A 24,689-nucleotide genomic window follows, 5' to 3' on the forward strand; every position below is an offset into this window, starting at 1 on the left:
AACATTATGTACAAATAGTTGAATAAATAAATAAACATTGGGAAAATTTTACACAGTGTGCAAAACGGTCACTTAAACCAGCCAATGATAGGTCATGAGCTCTGTAAATGCCTAGATTTACATGTTTTCTTCTCTTAAATGAATGTTCTCTACCTTTTGTCTTCAATAATTTTGACTGACTCAAAACATTGTAGAGACTTTTTTTTAAAGATAATTAATTTTTAATTTCGTTTCGCTCACCTTATAAAGATATTCGCAAATCTTTCAGATATCTTTTTCATACACATTATCTTTTAGAGCTTCAGATTTTGCTATCTAAAATGTGAATATTTGTCTTTTCAGATTTTTAATGATCTCGTTAAAAATTTAAGGATTTCACCTGCTCGTTATGAGGGGAAACTCTGTTAAGCAAATTTCTCTCTCAGTGTAACTGTAGAGTAAGTTAAACTTTGTGATCTAGACTTAATTTTTCATATTAATACACCAATTTATTTTTGTATTTTATATTATTTATTATTTTGGTCTCGTGAAAATGTGACTTTTGGTCCTATAAATATATGTTTTTGTTGTCCGTACACCCCACCCCACATTTTAAAATTTAGAATTTAAATAATTTAATAAGTTCTCTGCCCAAAAATTGTGTTTTTTGTTAAAAGATATGGATGCTTTATTAGATATTGTTTAGATCTTAATTAACCAACAATTCAAATTAAAAAATAAAACAAAGCTGTTTTTATCGGATAAACAAAATTTATGATGTCATCAATGTCTTGAAGGAAGAAGAATTTTAAAACTAGTAGATATATTAAATAAATATTTGACGTCAAACGCTTTTAATATTTCATTGTTTAAAATTTTATTACCGTGTATTTTAAACACGTCATATCCAGTCTTCAGAATGACTTTGCCATGAACATGTTTAGCATTTCGCTACACAATTTATGAAAGACCGACCCACAAAGCTCCCTAAGTGTAGGTTCGAAAATGATTGAAATTATATTTGAATACCGAACACCCCTTTGTGTACGGCGTACGACCTTAAACACGCCCTTATCGAAATGGTTTTATGTCTATTATTGCTTTTATTATTATCGTGTATCTTAATTTGAAAATGGGTAAACCGATACAGTCACATGATTTATGGGGTAAATTGCCACAACTACCACATAAACTTTAAATTGGGTAAATCTTGTTCACTTATTTGTTTATAACTTTGTGTATAAACAAATGTCGCCCGGTTTCGAGCCTAAAATCTCATCATTAAGACTTTCTCCTTTTTTTGTTTTTTTTTAGAAAAAGGTAATATTTGCGAAATATTTCGATTTTGGGGCCATTTTCAACGAGTTTTAAGAAACTCACTATAAAAAAATGGAAATCAAGTTGGGGTAGAGTGGGGATCGAACCTCGGACCTCTGATCCGTGAGTCCGCAACCCTAGCCACGGGACCGCAATCCGAATTTTATATAACTTTATGTCACTCGCATCACTATTTACTTAATTGAATATTAATGGAAAAAAAACGAAAAATCAAAGACAAAATTTTTTAAGATCAAGATCATTTCTGTTTCTTAAAGGGTAAAATACGGGAGTCCACGTTTTGCCGTTATGAAGTTAAATATTCAGAAATTATTGCAAAATGCTAGTTCATAAGTGAAAAAATCACCGAAGTCCACAATCTTCATCAAAATGCGATTTTTAAGTTAAAATTAAAATCAGAGGTTCATTTTGTTTTCATCATTAGTCTCAGATACGTCTTTTATTATCGAAATGATCAATATTTAAATTGAAACTTCTTAATAGATTGAAATTATCTCATTTGGCTCAAAAGTTATCATTAGAAATTGCACAATCATAAAATCTTGAATCCAAAACATTTCGTTCAACCTGATCAGGCTCTGTCGGAACACCATCGTCATCGTCATCGTCATCGTCATCGTCATCGTCATCGTCATCGTCATCGTCATCGTCATCGTCATCGTCATCGTCATCGTCATCGTCATCGTCATCGTCATCGTCATCGTCATCGTCATCGTCATCGTCATCGTCATCGTCATCGTCATCGTCATCGTCATCGTCATCGTCATCGTCATCGTCATCGTCATCGTCATCGTCATCGCCATCGCCATCGCCATCGCCATCGCCATCGCCATCGCCATCGCCATCGCCATCGCCATCGCCACCGTCACCGTCACCGTCACCGTCACCGTCATCGTCATCGTCATCGTCATCGTCATCGTCATCGTCATCGTCATCGTCATCGTCATCGTCATCGTCATCGTCATCGTCATCGTCATCGTCATCGTCATCGTCATCGTCATCGTCATCGTCATCGTCACCGTCACCGTCACCGTCACCGTCACCGTCACCGTCACCGTCACCGTCATCGTCATCGTCATCGTCACCGTCACCGTCACCGTCACCGTCATCGTCATCGTCATCGTCATCTTGCGTATCTCGAGGTGTCCCTGAGAAAAATGCATGCGCTTAGAAAGTAAACAAAGGCCGAAATAAACCAGGTGGCACTTCTTACCCACGCCATTTTTGTCCCCGCCCAACCCTACCTCTTATAATTAAGTATTTGAAAGAAAAAATACAACTAATGTCTCAATGCCCCTACCACTTGATTTATCATCAAACGATTTTTTTGCTTTCCCGAATATAAAACAAAAAATACGTGGTCAGAAATTTTCATCACCTCAAGAAGCCATCGAGTCTATCCAAATCCGTCTGTTGGAGATATAGAAAACTCTTTCCGGTTTGAACACATTATATAATACTTAAAGTTAAATAGTTTGAAAGCAATAATTTAAAAACAATACTTTAAGTTTGTCAACAATTTTAAAGACAAGGACCGGATTCAACTCTTCATTTTATCTGAATGGAGAAAGTTAAACAGTGTGTAAAGTGACCACTCAAACTAGCCAATGACAGGTCACAAACTCTGTAGATGCCTAGGCTCTATATTACCTTCTCTTAAATGTTCTTCATCTCTGTTGTAATATTTTGGCAATTTATTTTTTTTACATTTTAAAACTTAAATGGCAGCTCTCGTATTGTAGCACATCTTTACTATTGAACACAGCTGTAAAGCTTGATTCATTAAAAAACTCTTTCACTTTTTGCGAAATACTACCTTTGTTCAAGAAATATAAGTTTATTTACACAATTAAATAAATATGTTACATAAAGCGTACTACGTCTGATCTACGTTACATTAAAAATTAACATTTTTGTTCAATACATTTATAAGAATTTTGCTTAAATATAATTTGATATTATTTATCTATTTTCTTTCATTTAATAAACATACAGCATTTATTTGTAATGTTCATTTAATGAGTACAAGAAGTCTTAACATCAAAAGGCACGTGTATTTAGAAGATTAAGTGAAGTATTTAAGCTACTTACCCTTTTCATCCCGGGTGTTCATTGAAATTTTCACAAAATATATATTTTATTTATTTCTATATCTACAAAAATTTAAAAATACGAGAGTTTTTATGAATGACTGGTATCCCTATGTACACATGGGATACCGAGGATGGCCGAGACGGTTTAGAAGAAACTTATTTAATTTTTAACATGAGGCAGTGCCAATATTATTTATGGCTCTGCCAGGGTACACTACTGCCTGGTTACAACAACTTTTGTAAAAACCCAATGATCAACTTGAAATTGAAGAACGACACAGTTTATTTTTCTCTTTTTTTAGTAATTCGCATTACAATTTTTTTTTTTAAACTTGACAGCTGGTTTTCTGGCTCGATCGTTTGTTTTAAAGAAAATTTCCGTTGTTCTCATAAATTATACTTCAGCCAAATCAAAAATGTATTTAACTAAAATAAGGTAAAATAAACTTATTTGAAAACACCTAATCCTTTAAATCAAATAGCTTTTTTAATTTTTTTAATTTTCTTTTTTTAAGAAAACGAAATATTTGCGTTCTTATGATTTACATAAATAATTCATTTTGAGGGCCATTTTCAAAAAGTTGAAAATAACTCACCATTAGAAAATGGGATCAAGATAGGGTTGAGTGGGATCCAAACCACGGATCTTTGAGCCGTGAGTCCAAGATACTAGCCACGGGACCACAACCCGATCTTTAGTCATATCATTTTTGGTAAAAACCTAAAAGGCAGCCCTCGTTTAAAAGTACATCTTCAATCTTGAATACAGCTGTACAGCTTGGTTCATAAGGGAACTCTTTGACTTTTGGAAAAAATGACACCTTATTTCAAACAACAACAATAACAAACCATCATGCCGTTTCCCCGTAGGGGTAAAAAGAGAGGATAGAACGCCACAACACTCTATCTTTGCGTACAGATCTCGCTTCCTCTACATTCATACATCTTGTCATGCACGCGCGCCAATTATTCCGACTTTTGACATGTCCATCTTCAAGTATTGGTTGGATATTTCTGCATTCATCAACATTCGCATTGTAAATATTCACAGCCGTTCTTTCGCTGCCCATTCGCTCTACATGTCCAAACCAGCGCAGAGCTCCTTTCTTGATTTTGTTGTTAATGCTTGTCTCAGCCTTACATAATGTACGGATCTCTACATTTGCACATCTATCGTACATAGTTTTACCACACATTTGCCTAAGACATCGCATTTTGACAGCATTTAGACTATTTTCATCCCTGTTTTTCCAAGTCTATACTTCGCTCCCTTACATTAGGGTTGGGACCAGGACTCCATTGTGAACTGCTAATTTTGCCTCTTGCGACCAATATTTATTTGCCAAGGTTGATTTAAGTGCACCGTTCAATCTGTTCCCGGCACTCATCCTCCTTTCAATATCTTTCTCAGTCATACCATTCCTAGAAAACATACTTCCCAGATACACAAATTCCTCTTCTTGTTTTAGTAAAACCCATTCACAGTGATTTCATATTTAGTCATACTTTCACTTCTTTCAAAAACTATCACGTTCGATTTATCGATTTCAAGGAATTTATTTAACAGTTTATTTTATGTTATTGTTTTTTTTAACGTGCTTTTTATAATATAAATAATAAAGGTTTACATAAATTAAATACAAACATAAATACGTAGAGTTCAAAACTGTGTAAAAATTTTGTTTTTTCTCTCTGCAGTCTTCTTTGTATATTCTCTCATTAAAAAATATTTCAAAAAGTATATTGTTTAGTGTTTTTGGCACAAGTGGGGTCACATTTTTGAATTTTTATCATTTAGAATGTAAAAAATTTTTTTTTAATTAAATTGAACGTAGTTATGCAGAAAGCAGCCAGCCATAGAAAAGTGAAACTGAGATAATAACGCTTTTGTGAAAAGACTGAATAATCAAGTCTACACAACAGTTTCAATGTTTTTGACTTTAAATGATTAACAATGAAAACATTACTTTTTTTTATATGACAAACAAGAATCTTATTATGTATTTGACCAGTTTCAATTATTTTTAAAGATCCGTTAGGTTTTTCAAATGCTGTGGGTGTTTTTAGCAAATTGAAAAATGTCGTTTTTGTAATCAACACCATTTTCAGAAGATTAATACAGTTTTTTGTATGAAAGCGGTCTGACTGTTTTTAGCAGAACAAAGAATTGACCTTACTGCACTCAATAACATTAATATCTCATTTTTTCAAAATTGTGGACTGGCTGCTTTCTGCATAACTACGTTCAATTATACTGTGAAATATTGACGTTTGTTTTAAGAACTTTGCCTATTTGTTATCAGTTTGAGACTCATCAACATTTTCATTATGTCAAAATGTTTATTAACATAACTTAATTTTATCCCCCTTGGAGATTTTAATATTGTATATTATAACAACATAGAGAAAAAACATTTTTAAGAGAGAAATCTGAGAGTCTCATCTTTTATAAGGCTTATAAGCTGTAATTGATTGATTGAAGTAGCCATTTCATAACACCGTGTAATATTCTCTTCATAAAAAAAAACAGATGGAACAATTGAGTAACTGCGTATAATTAAACAATGGCAGAATAGTGAATATTACACAATGCTAAAGTGGCTACGTAAACTAGACAATGACAGGTGATACGCCCTGTAAATGCCGAGACTTTCATGATCCCTTCTCTGCTCTGTTGCAATTTGCCTGAAATTTGCCCGAAGCAATCTCATACAGAGACCACTGTATGAGATTCCTTCGGGAATAAATGCATAACATCGCTGCTGTTTTCATTATTATCCATATACGTATATTGTATATGTGTATGTCATCACTGTCATACGTATTATTGTATAACTTTTGATTCCATTTTCGACATGTATTATAAATTTTTATTATTTTTATATCATTATTTTGTTTATTGTTTTGATTATTTTGCACATTGTTTTAATTACCTGTATATTGTTTTAATATGTAAATAAATATTTTTTATTTAAATATCGAAGAGTCCCGACTTAACACGCAATTTTCTAACAAGTCGGGACATAAAAAACATAAAATTGTGTCTATGTAAAATTGTGTATTTTGTGCATTAAATAAATAAAAAAATTCGTGACAAGTTTAAGACTCATTATTCATTATATTTTAATGTTTCATAATTGTTGAAGTATAAAAGTTTTTTCACAAAGAAATACTAGGAATTTTCAAAGAACACATTTATTTTACGAGTAAACAGACTTTAAAATATTTTTTTTATGCATCCATAAATTTACTCAGGTCTTAAAGGGTTGAAGCAGCTAAAACGTTAACAAATTCATGTAATCCTTGTTCAAATATGGATTAGCGAGATAATATAGAAATTCATATGAGACAGTGCCATGGATGAATGTATTAAATATACAAATTCATATGAAACAGCGCCATATATATACATAATATACACAAATATATGAAATGTAACTATTTACTTAATATTATGCCTATATACTGCGTAATTCAAGGAACTGTCAAATAAGGAGACTATTTTCGTTGAATGAAAAATTTCTTTACGTTTATCATTATCACTAAAGGCACTTTTATAAATTTAAGAAATCGTGTTTTCTCTTAGGCTGCATATGCCAGTCCATGGATAGTAATATGATTCTGAAGAAAAACGGAAAAATAAAATCGACCGGAGATTAAGATTTTAAAGATAACTTAAAACGTTAATGACTCTAATGAAATACAAGTGACTGTGTTTTTTTCTCAAGATCAATAATTTTGAAATACATTTTACTGAATATCAAATGATTTCTTACCATAGAACTAAAAAAAATGTTGCTTTCGATTATAAACTTAGTTCGGTTTTTCTTCTGTCGTAACTTTAAAACATTAAAATCAAAATTAAAAAAAACAAATGAGAGTCCCTATCCAGATCGTCATAAAGTAGAAAATTGTGTATTTTTTAGACTTTTTTATCATATTTAAAAAAACCTATTTAAGAAAGTTAAAATGAAACGTAAATAAAATAAACACATATATAGATACTATCAAAATAAATAAATGTAAAACAAACTCCTTCTCTAAACACGAGTTTTCCCTTTATTAGAGAAGTAAAAACGTTGTTATTAATTATGTTGTATGTTAGAATCTGTTTTAGATATTAGAAATTAAATGTAAATAAAATAAAACACATATATGTATAGATACCATATATAAATCATATAATGTTAGAGACGCCCCTTCTTTATTTACATTTAAGTCAAGATTGAAATGTCGCTATCTTAATATTTAAATAGTTCCTTTATCCTGTTTAAAGTGTTTATTTTTTATTTATTTAACTTTTTGTACAAAATGTTATTTTTGTTCAATTTCTTCCAACCAACCAAGAAAATGAAAGTTTTATTTTTATAATTTAAGTTAGAGAACATATCTAACAGAAAATAAAGATTAAAGAGCTAAAGATATATAAAAATAGAAATAAACGTATTTGTTTATAAATGACCTTAAATCAAAACTATTACTTAATGGGAAAAGGGAAGAAAGAGGAAAAGAGAGAGGAGAATAGATTAAGGAAGAGAAAGAAGATGTTTCTTCAGACGTGATTTAAACAGAGATAATGTCGTAACATCTTTAATGGTGGATGGGAGATAATTCCACATTCGAGCCGCATGGACACTATATGAGTTAGAGAAGAAAGAGGAATTGTAGATGGGCATTAAAAGAGTGCGTTGAGTATTAGAACGATGAGGTTAACCATGAACTGATAAGCGTTGTTTTTTTTTACGCAGGTATACAGGAGCGTAAAATGTCACAAAAATGTATGTGATTTAAAATGCTTGTATTTCTTTTCAAAATTAAAAGATTTAAATTTGGCATCGGCCACTATCATGTTCAATTTATTTTCTTCAAATTAATTCAACAAAATTTAGTTCTATACCTATTGTACTTTATTGAGATCTCAGATACCCAAGTTTATTCTTAATTTAAATGGCGTAATCTACCGGTCTAAAAATAATTATAATATTTTAGTTACACAAAACTTTTAAGTATATTTTTTAACAGAAATACCCTTTAAAAATATAGTTATTATCTAGTTTATATTTTTTTATTATTGGGTGATAAAAAAAATACATTATTTTTAAAATGGCAAAATCGTAAGATTTCCTAATTTTGCGTTCGTTTTACCAGACTACAGCCTTAACTGAAAGCGGGATCTCAATTATTTCGCTTGTAATTTCAATAACTTGTATAAAACTTATATTTAAAGCACAAACTTTGTGGTTGTTCGATATAAAATCGGTTGAATCGGGTCGTGGTCCCGCTCTACCCCAACTTGATTCCCATTTTCTAATTGTGAGTTTTTTACAACTCGTTGAAAATGGCCCTCAAAATTAAATATTTGGGTTTATCATAAGAACGCAAATATTTCTTTTAAAAAATAAATAATAATAATAAAATAAATAAAATAAAAATTTAACCACGTATTTTTTTTTCCGACCGGTTTCAAAGCAAAACGATTATTTTTTATATTTTGTTTTTTTGTAAGTATCGGTTTGATAGTACCTACCAAAAAAGATATATACATGTACACAATACAAGGCCAACACAATGCGAAGGCTTGTCAGTACCGAGGTTTTTAACTAAATGTGACCAAAGAACACTTTATTATACAATTCCAAAAATTGTCGATAAGATCCCTAAGCATGATTTAAAAGAATATGTTAACAATTAGAAAAAAATTATTCAATGATTATTATTTTATGTTAACAGTCAACTGTATATTTTTTTGTTTATGTATTTTGTGTGAAAAATACGAATGCTTTTAGTTCTTAATAATCTTAATATTACTTTTTAAATTGATATAATTTCTTCAATTTTTTTCTTTGTAAAGGAAAAATAAGAAACCTACTGACAAACTGGTTTCGTAGTGAAGTGAGTTTCTTTATTCCTTTTAAATTTTCTGTTCATGTTTACCTACTTTAAAAAAAAATTAAAAAATCATCAAATAACTTGTTGCTAACTTTGTGTGTAAACAACCAAAAATAAACATTTTTATTTCAATTGATTTTTTTATTTCATTATTTTGTTTCTAGTTTTTTGTTACATAATATATTCTAAATGGACATTGACCGTAAATTTATTAAATTAAAGTTTTAAAAATAAGGTGCAGATATAGAAATGACGATGATGATGAAATAAATACTTAAGAAAATAGGTAATAAATTATGGTAAAGTCGATTTTGGATTTTGAACCTCTGACCACTGCTTGTTTTTAAATTTATTCAATTTTCCTTTACCATGGTTTTGTTCCTTTTTTAAATGTTTATTTTTGTGCAAAATTCGTTCTGTGTTGTATCTAGTCTGGTGTGCGAACAATGCCTTATTTAAAAATTGATTTTGAACAAACGAAATAAAGTATCATAAACTCGTATCGAAGATGAGTCTAGAAGCTCATAAAACTTTTACGATTTTGACAATCGCTTTTTGATGATCAAGTTTTGCTTTGATAACTCGCTTATCTTGTTATAGGTAAGTGAAAAAAGTTATTTTTACGTTCCGTAAACCAAATACGTAAAAATCAAAGAAAAGAAATTTTAAGTGCCCTTAAAAAGTTTATTTTTTGCAATTTGGTATTCGGTCAAAAATCTTCCCGATAAAGATTTTCATGGCAGAAAAAGTCTTGATTTGAATGTTACCGAGAAGGAATTTTAATGGTTTCTACGTTAAAAAGTTGTTGATTTCCCTTCGTGCTACTACGAATAGACAAATCAATCTTAACACATATTATAGTCATGTCTTTCTCTTTCTATGGTTATCGAATGAAACCTCTTCGCTACTATCCATGTCAACTATATAGACCCCGTATTATAGTTCTAACCAATATACTCTTAAATTTTGAATTAGGTATGAATTTATTAACTTTGACATTTTATTAAATACTTTGAACTTGTTGAAACTTTCTGAGAGAAGAAAAATTATAGACTTACTGAATTTACTTAAGATAATAAACTTTACACGGAACTGCCCAAACCTTTAAGCACTCATTCACTTCAAAATACCTGGACGAAGGACTCGTCAAATACCTCCGTTTAGTTGTAACAATTCGCGAACAGAATACTAGTATAATGCTATTTTGAATCGACTCCACGTACTCGGCAATAACTATTCCGACGTTGCTGATATTTTTCGCATGAAGTATTGTTTATATTAATCAACTCTGTTTAATCATTTCAAAAATGGTGAACGGTAATTTTCATTTTTTAGATTATAGTGCTTTCTATGTTTACTTTTGTATGGGTACTATTGTGTACCATATTTACGGTTATACTTATTTTTTAAAGACTTTAATTGTTATTATTATTACTATTTTTTTTTAATATTTTTTATTGTTTTTTTTAGACAAAAGAATTGTATTGTATTAAATAAACCTATATTTTGTACCTCTTAAAGAAAAAAATATCAAGATTATTTCCCTTTTAAAATTTTACATATATAAAATGCACATATTGTTTTATTTTTTTATTTATATCTTAATATGTTATTTATACAAAACTGCTGTGTTATAGTATTTATGTAACATTATACTTTTCAATTTGATTTTTATAATTTTAACATTATATTAAAGTGTTTATTTTTTTAAATATAATATTTATCTTTGTAAGGTTAAAGACACTGCGTGCCGTGTATATTAATAAATAAATAAAAAATATGTAGATCTGGAGGTTTTCAAAAAAGTTTAAATAGTAACAGTTTTTAAAGTTTTTTTTATCATTTCGGCAAATTTAACATCTTAATCAATTTATACCCACATAGTTATGATTTCACTTTTTTCTATTCTTCGATCTACTGAAATACATATTATTTGCTTTCAATCTACAATTTCTGAACTAAGGTGCCAAAACTACCAGATTAAAGATTCTATTTTGTATTTAGTTTTTTGTAAATTGTATTTTATTAATGTCTCCCCAGGGGGTGAAATTCAGTCTTGAATCTACAAACATTTACACAAACTCAAAATACTGTAACAAAGTTTATACTTTAAATATGAATAATATTTGTTTTATTTTGTAAGAGATAAATAGATACTTTTTTTATTTTTTAATAATTCAAAAAGAAAAAAAAACATATAAATATTCCTTTTTATTTGAGGACAACAAAATATATCATAGGAAAAAAGAGTAAATATCTTCAGTTTGAATCCAGGATAGAGCGAGTTTTTTAAAAGACGGAAAATTTTTAAAGTTTGGGATTAACGGAATATTATCAGTAAAGAAAGAGTTAACAATTTTTGGGCCTATAAAATATGCATGTCTCTGTGTTAGCCTCATTTTACAAGGCACACGATTCCTTCTTAGACTTGATCAATTTATATTACTAGTAAATAAATTTGAATTCATTATTGTATATTTTAAACATTGAAAAGATTATATAGGTATTTGTCTTATTTCTAAAAGTTTAGCATCTTAAAACAATTAAAAAGAGGAAAAATTGTTTTTTTTTATAATTTATTTAATGGTATCTCTTTGTTCACAGTTGCCATGACCACAAGCCCAGGAATCGGAGTAATGTTACCGCTCCAGGCCAGCGCTCTAGTAGACTTGGATACCTCGATAAACAGAATAGATGGAGACGGTTCAGGAGTTGATTTCTCCCATATGTACTTCGGTACTGACAACAGCAGCGTTGTGACTTCGCAGACAGGATCCACCGCGCATCTTCCTTGCATCGTCCATAATGCTGGAGACGGAGTGGTAATTATCAATTTGATTATTTAATTATGTCAATAATCCAACAACAGCAAAATGTAAAGGTCCAGACTATTTAAAAAGCCTCTTCCACTGGCACATTGGAATGCCGACGACAGGTCATAAGCCCTGTGGATTCCTAGACTTCTTTGTTCCCTTTTGTGAAATTTTCTTCATGTCTTTTGTAATATGTTAATTTGTATGTTTAACTCTTAAAAGACTGTGATAAATAATCCCTTTGCGCGCGGTGATGTAACATCGTGTTACCACTAGTAAAAGACGGAATAATTTAAAGTTCAAAAATTGAAAAAAAAAACATGGAGACAAACTTTTTAATAATCCCTTTTCCATTATTTGTGCCAATAAACATAAAATATAGCCCTGTTATAGTAAAATAAATTAATAATCATAAATACGCCGCTCAGATTACGCGCGTGCGTTTCCCATCACTGTTATCAATCGGCTGAAATCTGAATCTATTTTACACTTTACTTAGTTTTGTTTTTGTCTCTTTCACACTAAAACCTGCCATAGAACAGCGTTTCTGTCTTCCTTGTGATGAGTTCTATCTTCGTGCTCTTTCTTATACATATGTGTTGCTGAATTAGCGGACACTCTTTTTTCGCGTAGCGAGGATAAATATTTTTTGTATTAACATCCTGCATAGTTGTAAAAAATTCACTCTCCAAATCCGGTGTGAAAATGTCCATTTGAAGATTACAAAAAATACAAATTCATCATTTTAAAAAATAAGAGAGATATATCAAGTCTTGTTTCCTATGTCGACTAGTGTGACATCACAGACACACAAGAGTTAACAAATATGATAAGTATATATTTGTATAGGTGTGTGTATATATTAACATATAGGTTATTAATTTAAAAATACTTAAATAGGTCAAAAGTTAGATAGATTTAAGATTTTATAAATAAACAGGATAAAAAATAATGGCGATATAATTTTAATAAATGAGCAAATTTAATTCAAAAACCCCCCTGTACATTGTAATAAAACAATAAAAATTTTCATAGAATAGAATCCTCTCTTACAATACACCGCTAATACATGTTTCGATAATTTGTCCCTATCTGTTCCATTGAAATATTGTGTATTGTATCTCTTTCAACTTATTTTTAATTGTACGTACACTTGGGGAGCATATATTTTTTTTTCCGAATTTCGAAATGAAAGGGATCTCAAACGTTGCCTTTTGGATTACTCAGAATGCAAAAAATATTTAAAAAAATATTCGATACTACTTTTGGCCCTCAACCAGAGCTTGAAGTTTTCGAAAAAGTCGATTTTTTGGAGTAAACCGGCTGTCATTTCATATTTTAGTCAGAAAATCAGTCTAATTAAATGTTTTAATGCGCATCAAATCTTATTAAATAAGTATCTAAGGGCGTAAGTTGCACTTTTTCTTGTAATAAATGGGTAGCATTGTTTTAATAGGCCATTGTTTTCGTCAATATTAGCCAGGCGCTCGACGGAATTAGTTTCGCGGAGTGTAAACTTTTTCAATTTCGGTAGGTTTAAAGCGCGTTCGAATTTGCAATGTTATTTCTTTACACAAAACAAACACAAAACAATTTTATCAATATAGATTATTAACAAAATGTTCAGACCGTGATAAACTTCAAACCTCGGTTGAGGGCCAAAATTAGTATGGAACATTTTTTTAAATAATTTTTACGTTCAATGTGATCCAAAATGCAATTTCTTAGACCCCTTTCACTTTGATGTCTAAAAAAATAAAAAACCTCATACATCATCGGCCTACTCTAACGTACACGTAAGATAATATTTAGTTTTATATAAATTATCCTTACACTGTATAATATTCACCAGTCCAAAGATGCCCGCCCATTAGGGTAACAGCGCTAATTGGTCAAACAAATAAGTGGAAGTATGCCAAGTATTTTTCAATTCATGACTTTTATGTTTAAATAAGTTATAACATCATAACAATGGAGTTCCATCAAGAATTGTCAGTCAATAATTTTAATCAAATAAATAATTTATATTCAAATAAGATATTATCAAATAGATTTTTTTTGTTTTTCTAAAATAAAAGAGTACAGACAGTATAATATGTATAAATTATATTTAGTCCAGGCAAATTAGACTTTTCTTAGGTAAAAAGCTTCGACACTTAGCATGATTGTTTGTTTGTGGACTGCATAACATACTAAACTAAAAATGGTTGGACCGGTAAGGGTGGGGAGGAGGTTGCTTTTAAAATGCATCGGCAATGGCTCTAGACGTTTTTTTTTTTCTAAAAAAAGATGACGTGGTGTCGCACCCACTAAAAGCACGTATAAAAAATATTTTTTTTGGAAATATTTTTAAGTTTATGTAACTTTGAAACTCCAAGGTTAAGTTTATTTCAACAGTCAATTTTTTCTTTCCTTGGTTAGACCTTTTTTTGTTGTGGAGCTTAAGCAATCAGCAAGATGAGCAAATTAATATATTCTCCTATAACTGCAGTGTTAATGTTGTTTAATGATTTTTTCAATACCACATTGCACAATACTGGTGTCGGCATCTCAATCAGGTATTTCTGTTTTAATGCCTACCGGTTAGGCCGATTGAAAATGTGTCACAGCGTAAATAAATTCCTATACCTGTCTCCTTTTCTCTCGCCCACTTGAATCCTGTCCCTTTTGCACCTTTATAGTTCTAATAACTATTGAGTTGATTATTTTGCCACCTGGGGTCAGTGTTCGATTTGATCGCGATCGAAGTGCATGTTCGGCTCAGCTAAGCTCGGAGAAAATAAGATAATCAACAAAAAAGGTCAGTCCATTCAGTCCATTTCCTTGCATCCATTTGCGCTGTGACATTTACAAAATTTAATATACATACTGCTGAGAACCAGCTCACGCATCGCCACCTACGGTTGCCATTTTCTGACACAGCGTAGGAGTATACTTTTATATTATTCTTGTTATCAGCCCGATAATTTCGTCAAAATTAAAATTGACTTATGTTTTAGTGTTTTTACATCGCATTCGTTCAGCTCGTTTAGTGCTGTTTATTGGTGGTGTCTTTATAGCCATAAAAAAAACAACAGTGCAATTATTAGTAGTTTTTGACGTAAGATACATACTGGTTACATATTGAGGAAAAAGTAGAGCCAACATTTCACTTTATACGATGCTGAAGAACGCCACCATCAACCACATTAACTGTTACCTTGAGATTCAATGATGTCTGGACAAGAAAAACTTCGCACAAGGCAGATTTCTCAGTTTTTCTAATTCCATTTTCATTTAAACGTGCTATCGGGAAAGGCACCAATTCGTACCTCAACAAATCCTGTAAGTCTTTATCACTATTTCGTAGTTATTATCTATATAATGGGTCTATACCCAAGGATATCTGAACTAGATATTGTGAAGTATCTTTTCTGGGTAAAAGTTTCAAACTCAAAGGGATGGGTACCCACTATAACGAGCCCTCATATATTTCAAATATAAATGGGCGCACTTGGCATAACATTTGTGCCCACTTACATTTTTTTTATTTTATTTGATTTAGTTCTATAATAAACATAGATTTTTATATGATCACAGTGTTAAATAAGATGGAGAGGTTCTTGAGAATGTTGAAAGCATAAAATATCGAGGAGTTTGGATTGACTCTAAATTATCTTTTTCAAAAAATGCAGACTCTACGAGTAAGAAAATCGCAAAGAAGGTGTTAGGAAGGATAAGGAATAAATTAGACATTAAAACCTCTCTGCTGATATTTAAAAGTACTATCGTTCCCCACATTGATTATTGCTCCAGTATTTTATATTTAAGTAATGAAGGAGATCTAAATAGTGTTTAATAGTGATAAATAATGTTAGAATAAGTATAGATGTAAATATTGTGTTGTTAATATATATAAGACTATTTTAATCATAGAACTAAATGAAATAAATAATAATAATAATAATATACATTTACTACACAATATTTTCATTTCACATTATTAATATGAACTTATTCTACATTTATCACCATTGTACACTTACTATGATAATTTAATACACTCAAACTGTTCCAAATGTACACTTAAATATAACCTAGTACTTTTTCATATATTCTCTTTAAAATTAAATTTTATTGATACTTACAATTTTTTTTATTTTTTTTTATTTATAAATCAAATAACACAAAGTATTTTTCAAGTATAATACGTTGAATTACATTCCCAGGAGTTACAATAACTCAATTCGGGACCTTAATAATATTAACATTAAGAAAATAACACAAATTGAAAACAACACAGAAACAAAGCAAGTTTAACACCTTTATAACTAAATATAGCACAACAATGTATCCGCCAAAAACCTTTTCTCACACAAGCAGAATAAATATATATAAATAAAAATTTTGCTTTTGAGAAAAAAAAAAAAGTGAATCTACGAAGGGGACTAAGGTCATAAACATCATATGCCATGCATATGATGCTGCCATAGTGCCATTTTTTTATGCTTTCTGGCATTTCCTCAAATAACCGTATTCCCTTGTACATAATGCAGTTCTCGGACATTGCTTTTGATTTCTTTTCCAATCTTATATTTTTAGATTCTCTTGTTGCATAGTTATGAAAGAACTCATTATTTATTAGTTTGTTCTGAAAATATCTTAGAACTTTTCCTTAAATAATTTTATTAATTACATTGACAACATTAAATTAGATTCTTTGATCAATTGTCATAATTTCTAGAAGTTTAATCATTTTCTTAACTTTTGTGCGTCTCTTACATCTTAAAATCGTGGGTATATTGGCAAAAAGCATAAACTCTCAAATCCCTGTTTTAAAAAAAACAAGCATTTAAGTTTTGTTCCAATTTCATTCTTTTATATAATATTTAAATAAATAAAGATGTTACGTGCTCATTTAAAAACATGTTTTTAATTTTTTCGCGTTATTTTATAAAAAGTATATATTAAGTTATTTAAGGTTTTTCTAACTAGAAACAACCTGTTTTAAGACAGACATTTTTATGCAAAAATAAACAAAAACACGACTGCCTACTAGTTAATTTATTCACCAGTTTACGTTATTAAAATATACCGTTTATTATTTTAGAATCTTTTAGAGTAAGTTTTCCGATTTTTCGGTACCTTAATCCAGTAAGCATTTTTTTACAAACTTATATAAATGAATCCGGGTTTTTGGGGTTTTTCCGGGTTTTGCGATGTTCGGGTAACACATTGAATATTTTGGAGCCCAGAAACCTTAATTTTATAACCAATGAAAGTAAAAATACTTATTTTGGATTGTATGAACTGATATTATGTATCGTCACAAAAATGTTATATTTTTAAAAAACAAACAAAACAAACCATCACGCCGTTTCTCCGTAGAGGTAGGCAGAGAGGATAGAACGCCATAACACTCTATATTGGCATACAGACCTCGCTTCCTCTACATTCATACTTCTTCTCACGCAAGCACGCCGATTATTCCTACTTTTGACATGTCCATCTTCAAGTATTTGATGGACTTGATCGTGCCATGTCTTTCTCGTTCTTCCTCATTTTCTTCATACATCAACATTTGCATTGTAGATCCTTTTAGTTGTTCTTTTGCTGCCCATTCGCTATACATGTCCAAACCAACGCAGCACCTTTTTCTTGATGCTGTCAATAATGCGTGTCTCAGCCTTACACACTTCACGGATCTCGACATTTGTGCACCTATCATACATCGTTTTACCACACATTTGCCTGAGGGATTGCATTTCAACAGCATTCAACCTACTTTCATCATCGTTTTTCCAATTCCATACTTCGCTCACATACATTAGAGTTGGCACTAGAACTCCGTTGTGAACTGCAAGTTTAGCCTCCTGCGATAAACATTTTTTGGCCAGAGTAGATTTTAGTGCACCATTCTCCCTGTTCCCGGCACTCACCCTCCTTTCAATATCTTTTTCGGCCTTTCCATCCCTAGTAAACATACTTCCCAGGTACATAAATTCTTCTACCTGATTCAGAATATCTCCATTCACGCTGATCTCACATTTAGTTATTTTTTCATCTCTTTCAAAAACCATCACTTTCGTATACCATCTTTTTATATACTGTCAATAGTGAGTTTTTTTGTATTTCCTGGGAGTATAATATCTTGTTCATGTATCATAATATGTTTAATTAATAAAAATCAAATAAATTAAAATTAATTAACAATAATAATCAGTGTACGTTGGCGTTAGCTTGTCAAGCTAGCATGAGTGCTATCAGCAAGTGTTTTTTTTTGTTTCTTAGCAAATACTATCATGATAGTTTATTAATGTTTCAGAAACACCATTTTTTTTTTTAAGATACACAGATTTAATTATTTCACAATTATATTTTAATAAAATAAACAATAACGCGCTGTTTTCCCTAATTAAACTTTGTATTGTTTTTGTTATAAATTTTCGTCTTAGATAAATTCACCTCCCTTTAACCTAATTTCATTTGTATGTACAAGTGTGTAGACACATGATAATAAACCCTTTTCTAAAATTCCTTATCTGTTCTCCCATTAAACATAAATTTTCTCCCTAAACCATTTAAGACCTAATTTATTAGTAAGGAAAGATAAGTTATCTCAAACTTAAACATTTATTTATAGAAACAATCAACAAAGCCACCATTTATTTGATTTCAAATTATATATTTCGGTTATTTTCTAAAAAAAAATGTTTTTTGGTAATAAACTTCATAGGGGTAAAATTTTATACCGACTTGCAGTAAATAAGTTGAGATTGAAACTAAAAAAAAGAGATATTTAATTATTAAAAAAAAAATGTAATTGCAACGAATTGAACAATGTTTGAGCTTGCAGACTGGCTGGAATTTCTCCCTAGGGAGTTATTCATATTTAAATTTATTTCAACATAAAAGGAAAATATTTTTGAGAAAGGAATATGGACGTCTAGGCTTATGACTTGTCATTGGCTGGTTTAAGTGGCCACTTTACACACTGTGTAACATTTACCATTCTGCCCATGTTTGAACATCCACATTTCCTCAACTCTTCCATCTATTGACTTTTGTAAAGTAAAAGAGCTGAAACCTTTATCACGTGGGTGAGATTCATCCGGCTGAACCAAATCACCTATTAGGCAACGCCTGAAAACAATTTTCCAATTTTTATACTTCTTTTACCAGGTAGTAATTCAACAATGTTTGAGTATGTTACAGTGTATTAAGTGGCCACTTAAACCAGCCAATGACAGGTCGTAAGCCATGTAAATGCCTAGACGTCCATATTGCCTTCTCAAAAATGTTTTCTCTCTCTGTTGTAATAAATAGGAACGAATTAATTTTATTTCAATCAGATAAATATATCAAATATATATTTCTCACGTTAACTTATACTTTTATTTACTTTTATTTCTTATTTTTTCGTGATAATATATGCTTGTTTGTTTATTAATTTAACTTAAAAATGTCTTTCTTGCTTACCGTAACACTTTATTTATTGTTTGCCTTACAGAATTTATTTCATAAGCTTATATCTTTGCATTTTTTGTTTATATGCTTACTGTTTTTTCTTGCATACCTTTGTAATTATTGTTTTTTTTTTTTTTTTACTCTGTAAAACTTTTTATCATATTTTTTTAGACTAATTTCAAATATTTTTTCTGTATATTCTGTTTATTATTTAGTATGTTAGCATGTAATTCATTTTTATTTTTTTTAAATGCCTTTTGGGCATTAATGAACCAAATAAATAAATAAACAGTTAAGAAAGTTTTTTATTTGGTATCACCTTTATTTTCTACTGTTATGGAAAATGTACAATATATAAGGTGCGGTAAAAAAAGGAGTGGAGGGTCTATTAATTATGCATCAATGGGTAATACGAAATTGTCAAAAATTGGTATCGAAAGTTACAAAGCTATTCTTTATTATGATTACTCGGCTGAATACAACTGGGAGCTTTATCTAATCCTGTGTCTACTAAATCCGGGTTAAAAACCCCCACTTATCTTCCTTTTCATCCTTCCAGAATCCAGAAAATGGATCGAGTGGATGACAGGTTTGGTAATATTTGGGTCAGACTTCACGCTCGGCCGGGCATGTGAGGGGGAAACTTCGCCATGGGGTGGATATCGGATAAGAAGGATAAATTTTATGGGGTTTATGGAAAAATGAAAGGATACGGGTAGTGCGCTCAAAATGTTCGCATCCGGTTAGCAAAGTTTCGATAAAAACTGATTTGATAATTCTCATATCCGACGCTTGTCACTTAAGACCGAAAATCACTTAAATTATCGAATAAAAATAATATTTCTTAACATATTTCAACAGAGATGAAGAACATTTAAGAGAAGGTTATTTAGAAGTCTAGGCATTATCAAGGCTTATGACCTGTCAATGGCTGGTTTAAGTGGCCACTTTACACACTGTGTAACATTCACCATTCTGCCTTTATTTGAACATCTATATTCCTTCAATTCTTTCATCTGTTGATGTGTGTGAAGTTAAAGAGCTGAAACCTTTATTTATGCGGGTGAGATTCATCTAATTGAATTATTTCACCTACATACTAGGCAACGCCTGAAAACGTTTTTTTTTTTTTTCAATTTTTATACTTCTTCATGGTTCAGGTAATTTATCAAAAATAATGTAATATTGTTGATAAATTACCTAGGCCATGAAGAAGTATAGAAATTGAAGAAATAACATTTTTAGGCGTTGCCTAGTGTGTAGGTGAAATAATTCAATTAGATGAATCTCACCCGCATAAATAAAGGTTTCAGCTCTTTAACTTCACAAACATCAACAGATGAAAGAATTGAAGGAATATAAATGTTCAAATATAGGCAGAATGGTTAATGTTACACAGTGTGTAAAGTGGCCACTTAAACCAGCCATTGACAGGTCATAAGCCCTGTAGATGCCTAGACTTCTTAATAACCTTCTCTTAAATGTTCTTCATCTCTGTTGTAATATGTTAATATAAACAGCTCCCCCGGGAGTTGAATCCAGTCCTTGTCTACAAAAATTTGGACAAACTCAAAATAATGTTAATAATATTTCTGATATAAACCAATAAAGGAAAAGGATTTTGTTTAAAAATATTGAAATATCGGAGCAGGAATATACTGAAATGAGACAGGAAAACAATGTCCGAATACTTATATTTCAATATTATCTGTACTTACAATTTTTTTTTTTTTTTTTGTCTTAAAATAGTACAAACATAATAAATGAATGCCCTAATATTAACTTAAATCTAATTATTATTAAAAAATATACTAATTATTTACATTTCTAAACAATAAACGTACACTTAAAAGAAAACTTCTTTAAAGCTAAAACGAATTATATTTTTTTGCTCTCTTATTTCTTATGGTATTTCCTTATAATATAACTGTACAGCTCGGTGCATCAACGAGTTCTGTGTATTTGTTTATATAAACTGAAACACAAAAATAAAAATGTATACGTACATATTAAATTTGGACTAAATACAATAATTGATATCAAACTTTCAATTGTGTTCATTTAAACTATATGCATATACAAATATGTACTCAAATCTAGCAATAGCAAAGCACTGCCAGGTTCAGCCCGTTGTCAATAAATAACATGTAAATTAAAAATTTTTCATAACAATTTAATTTTACATTACTGTAAATAAAATGTCTATATTTTTTAATAACGCAAAAGTGCATTTACATTTTCGAATGAGAATATGCATGCTGCAATTGAATGCGAGTATTTCATCCTCCATGTTACTTACCCCTACCCCTAGAAAATAGAGTGCATCCCTTCCGAATAATCTTTGAACCATAAATTACAACCCTACTTGGCTATGGAAGATTCAGCATCTGTTTCTGAAACTACAATCCTACAAACTGTGGCATCATAAATTACTTTGTACAAGGAGACTTCCTCTTAAACTGAAAACGCTGATATATATATATTTGACATGCATAATTGTTGAGGCTGTGTTTTTTAAAACAGGAATACAAAATTTCAAAAATCAACGCTGGAAAAGATTTTTCCGAAACAATAAAAAAACACCCGTAGCGCTTTATAAAAAATACGTATACCATCATCATCCCCTTATTCATACCCGATGGTGCGTAGAGAACTTTATCAGAATACCTTTTTTTTCTTCGCAGTCTCAATCCTGGGGATTTGTTTGCAGCAAAGTCCTGGAAAGAAAAATGGATCAAAGAAAATGCCCGTTTTACGCACCCAAAAACTCTCGGTCTCACAACACTGCAGAAACGGCGAAAAGGGTGACCTAATATGTGACCGGTGAAAGACATACTTACAAGATACTCAACAGTCACTATAGCTACCTAATTTTGGATCCCATGTTCAACCTGATACAAGATGCACGAGGCCACAGTGTCAGGCTAGAGAAAACCGAATTCAATCTAAATCCATGGAATCATTTCCTGAACAAAAGGGATGTTGATGGTTGGAATAAACTGCTAAAATAGCTGATTTCAACGTGTCTCAATGGGTTCAAAAATGGACCAGGCTGTTTTGGAAAAGTGACAATGTGCCAAGAATTAACTTTTGTTAAACTTGATTTAAGCATTTAGCTGCTCGCTTAAAATTGATATAAAAACAATTATAATACAAAAGACAATTTATTAAAAAGACGAATTTGATAGGTATAACAAATCTATAATTTAATAAGCAAATCATCGCTGCAGTTCTACAATTCAGGGAGAAAATACAGGATTACGTTTGTATAAAGAAAAATCTGTCCGCATATCCTTTAAAAAAATAAAATAATAACCTAGTATAGGTACATATTGTTTTATATTCTATTTTTTAAATAATTTATGAAAATCAGCGTATAATTTTGAGGCCTGTTTATAGCAAACCACGACAATATTATTTTTTTAAAATAGGAATATTTCAAGTTTTGTATTTAATGTGGACGTCATTTTTACTCTTATTCTTACTGGTGGGGGTCATTGGGAAGCAAGTTCCTGACGTCACGGTGAGCTGTAAAGGTGTATTGTGACGGGTCTTCGTAAATAGTTCTCGCCCTCCAAGCCTCTAAAAACCTGGCTACTGTGTGGAAGGCGAGAGTGTACATTTTGCTGAATCTCCCCCTCCAAGCCCAGATCCATTAAGTATCAGGCTATTAGGTAGGAAGCGAGCCCCTTAACATTTTCAGATTTAACCAGTGGTCCCCCGAGGATGAGACTCCTCTCATGATGTAAAACATCCCATTCACATATAATGCGTAAATGTAGGTGTTTCTTTATCTGCCTTGCAGAACCTACATCTAGAAGTTTCGGAAAACTGCATTCTAGAAAGGTGTTTGATCAATCTCCAGTGCCCTATAAGGGCTCTGGCGAAAACTTTTACTTGATTTTGGCTTATTTTTATTAGGTCAAAAGCAAAAATTTGCAAGTGTCTAATTTTATTTGTTTATTTTTTCATACATATTTACATAAACATGGAATTTTATTAACAAAAATACCAATAAAAAAATACATATTAAAATTGAGCTATAACATAACTTGGATAAAATGCCTTCAACGATTTAATTATTTGAGCATGGGCCATTCTTTTTTTAATGATTAATACGTTTAAAACATATAAATATGGTTTGAGATACCTATGAAAAAAAAAGAAAAGAAAAACAAAATTAACAAATGCCGTTATTACAAAAACAGGATTTATTTGCAGTGTGCATTTTATTTTTTATTTTAATTTTTAAAAAATCGAAAAGGTGTCTATTTGTTTCTTCCATGCTAATCCAAGGCCTTAAACTTATGAATGTATCAACAATATTTTGAGTTTGTCCAAATTTTTGTAGACAAGGACTGGATTCAACTCCCTGGGGAGCTGTTTATATTAACATATTATAACAGAGATGAAGAACATTAAAAAAAAGGTAATATAGAAGTCTAGGCATCTACAGGGCTTATGACCTGTCAATGGCTGGTTTAAATGGCCACTTTACACACTGTAACATTCACCATTCTGCCTTTATTTGAACATCTATATTCCTTCAATTCTTTCATCTGTTGATGTTTGTGAAGTTAATCACCTCTGTTATAATATGTTTATATAAACAGCTCCCCAGGGAGTTGAATCCAGTCCTTGTCTACAAAAATTTGGACAAACTCAAAATATTGATGATTAATTACCTGGTCCATGAAGAAGTATAGAAATTGAATAAATAACATCTTCAGGCGTTGCCTAGTATGTAGGTGAAATAATTCAATTAGATAAATCTCACCCGCATAAATAAAGGTTTCAGCTCTACAAATATCAACCGATGAAAGAATTGAAGGAATATAGATGTTCAAATATAGACAGAATGGTGAATGTTACAGTGTGTAAAGTGGCCACTTAAACCAGTCATTGACAGGTCATAAGCCCTGTAGATGCCTAGATTTATATATTACCTTTTCCTTAATGTTCTTCATCTCTGTTATAATATGTTAATTATGAATGTATTGTTATTATTTAGATAGAATACTGAAGGATCTTGGACCAACATGTAAGGAGTGCCTCTGTGCGAACTTAGTTCTGCATGATGGAACTGACAGTACACTATCGGATCTATTGCTCAAACAATTTAAATTATAAA

At 30.8% G+C, this 24,689-nt stretch overlaps 1 protein-coding gene across 1 annotated transcript in view; it reads left to right on the forward strand.

Moving 5' to 3' along the window:
• The window catches only part of LOC148270881 (uncharacterized), a 121,957-nt gene that overhangs the window by 3,166 nt on the left and 94,102 nt on the right, over positions 1 to 24,689 (forward strand). Inside the window, exon 2 of the mRNA XM_088242099.1 lies at positions 11,904 to 12,121. Within this exon, the coding sequence (XP_088098225.1) occupies positions 11,904 to 12,121 (218 nt within the window). The remainder of the gene's footprint in view (positions 1 to 11,903; positions 12,122 to 24,689) is intronic.

This window comes from Micrasema longulum, unplaced genomic scaffold (assembly GCF_059751315.1).
Source record: "Micrasema longulum isolate JH-2025_06_02 unplaced genomic scaffold, ASM5975131v1 h1tg003299l, whole genome shotgun sequence".
Classification (NCBI taxonomy): domain Eukaryota; kingdom Metazoa; phylum Arthropoda; class Insecta; order Trichoptera; family Brachycentridae; genus Micrasema; species Micrasema longulum.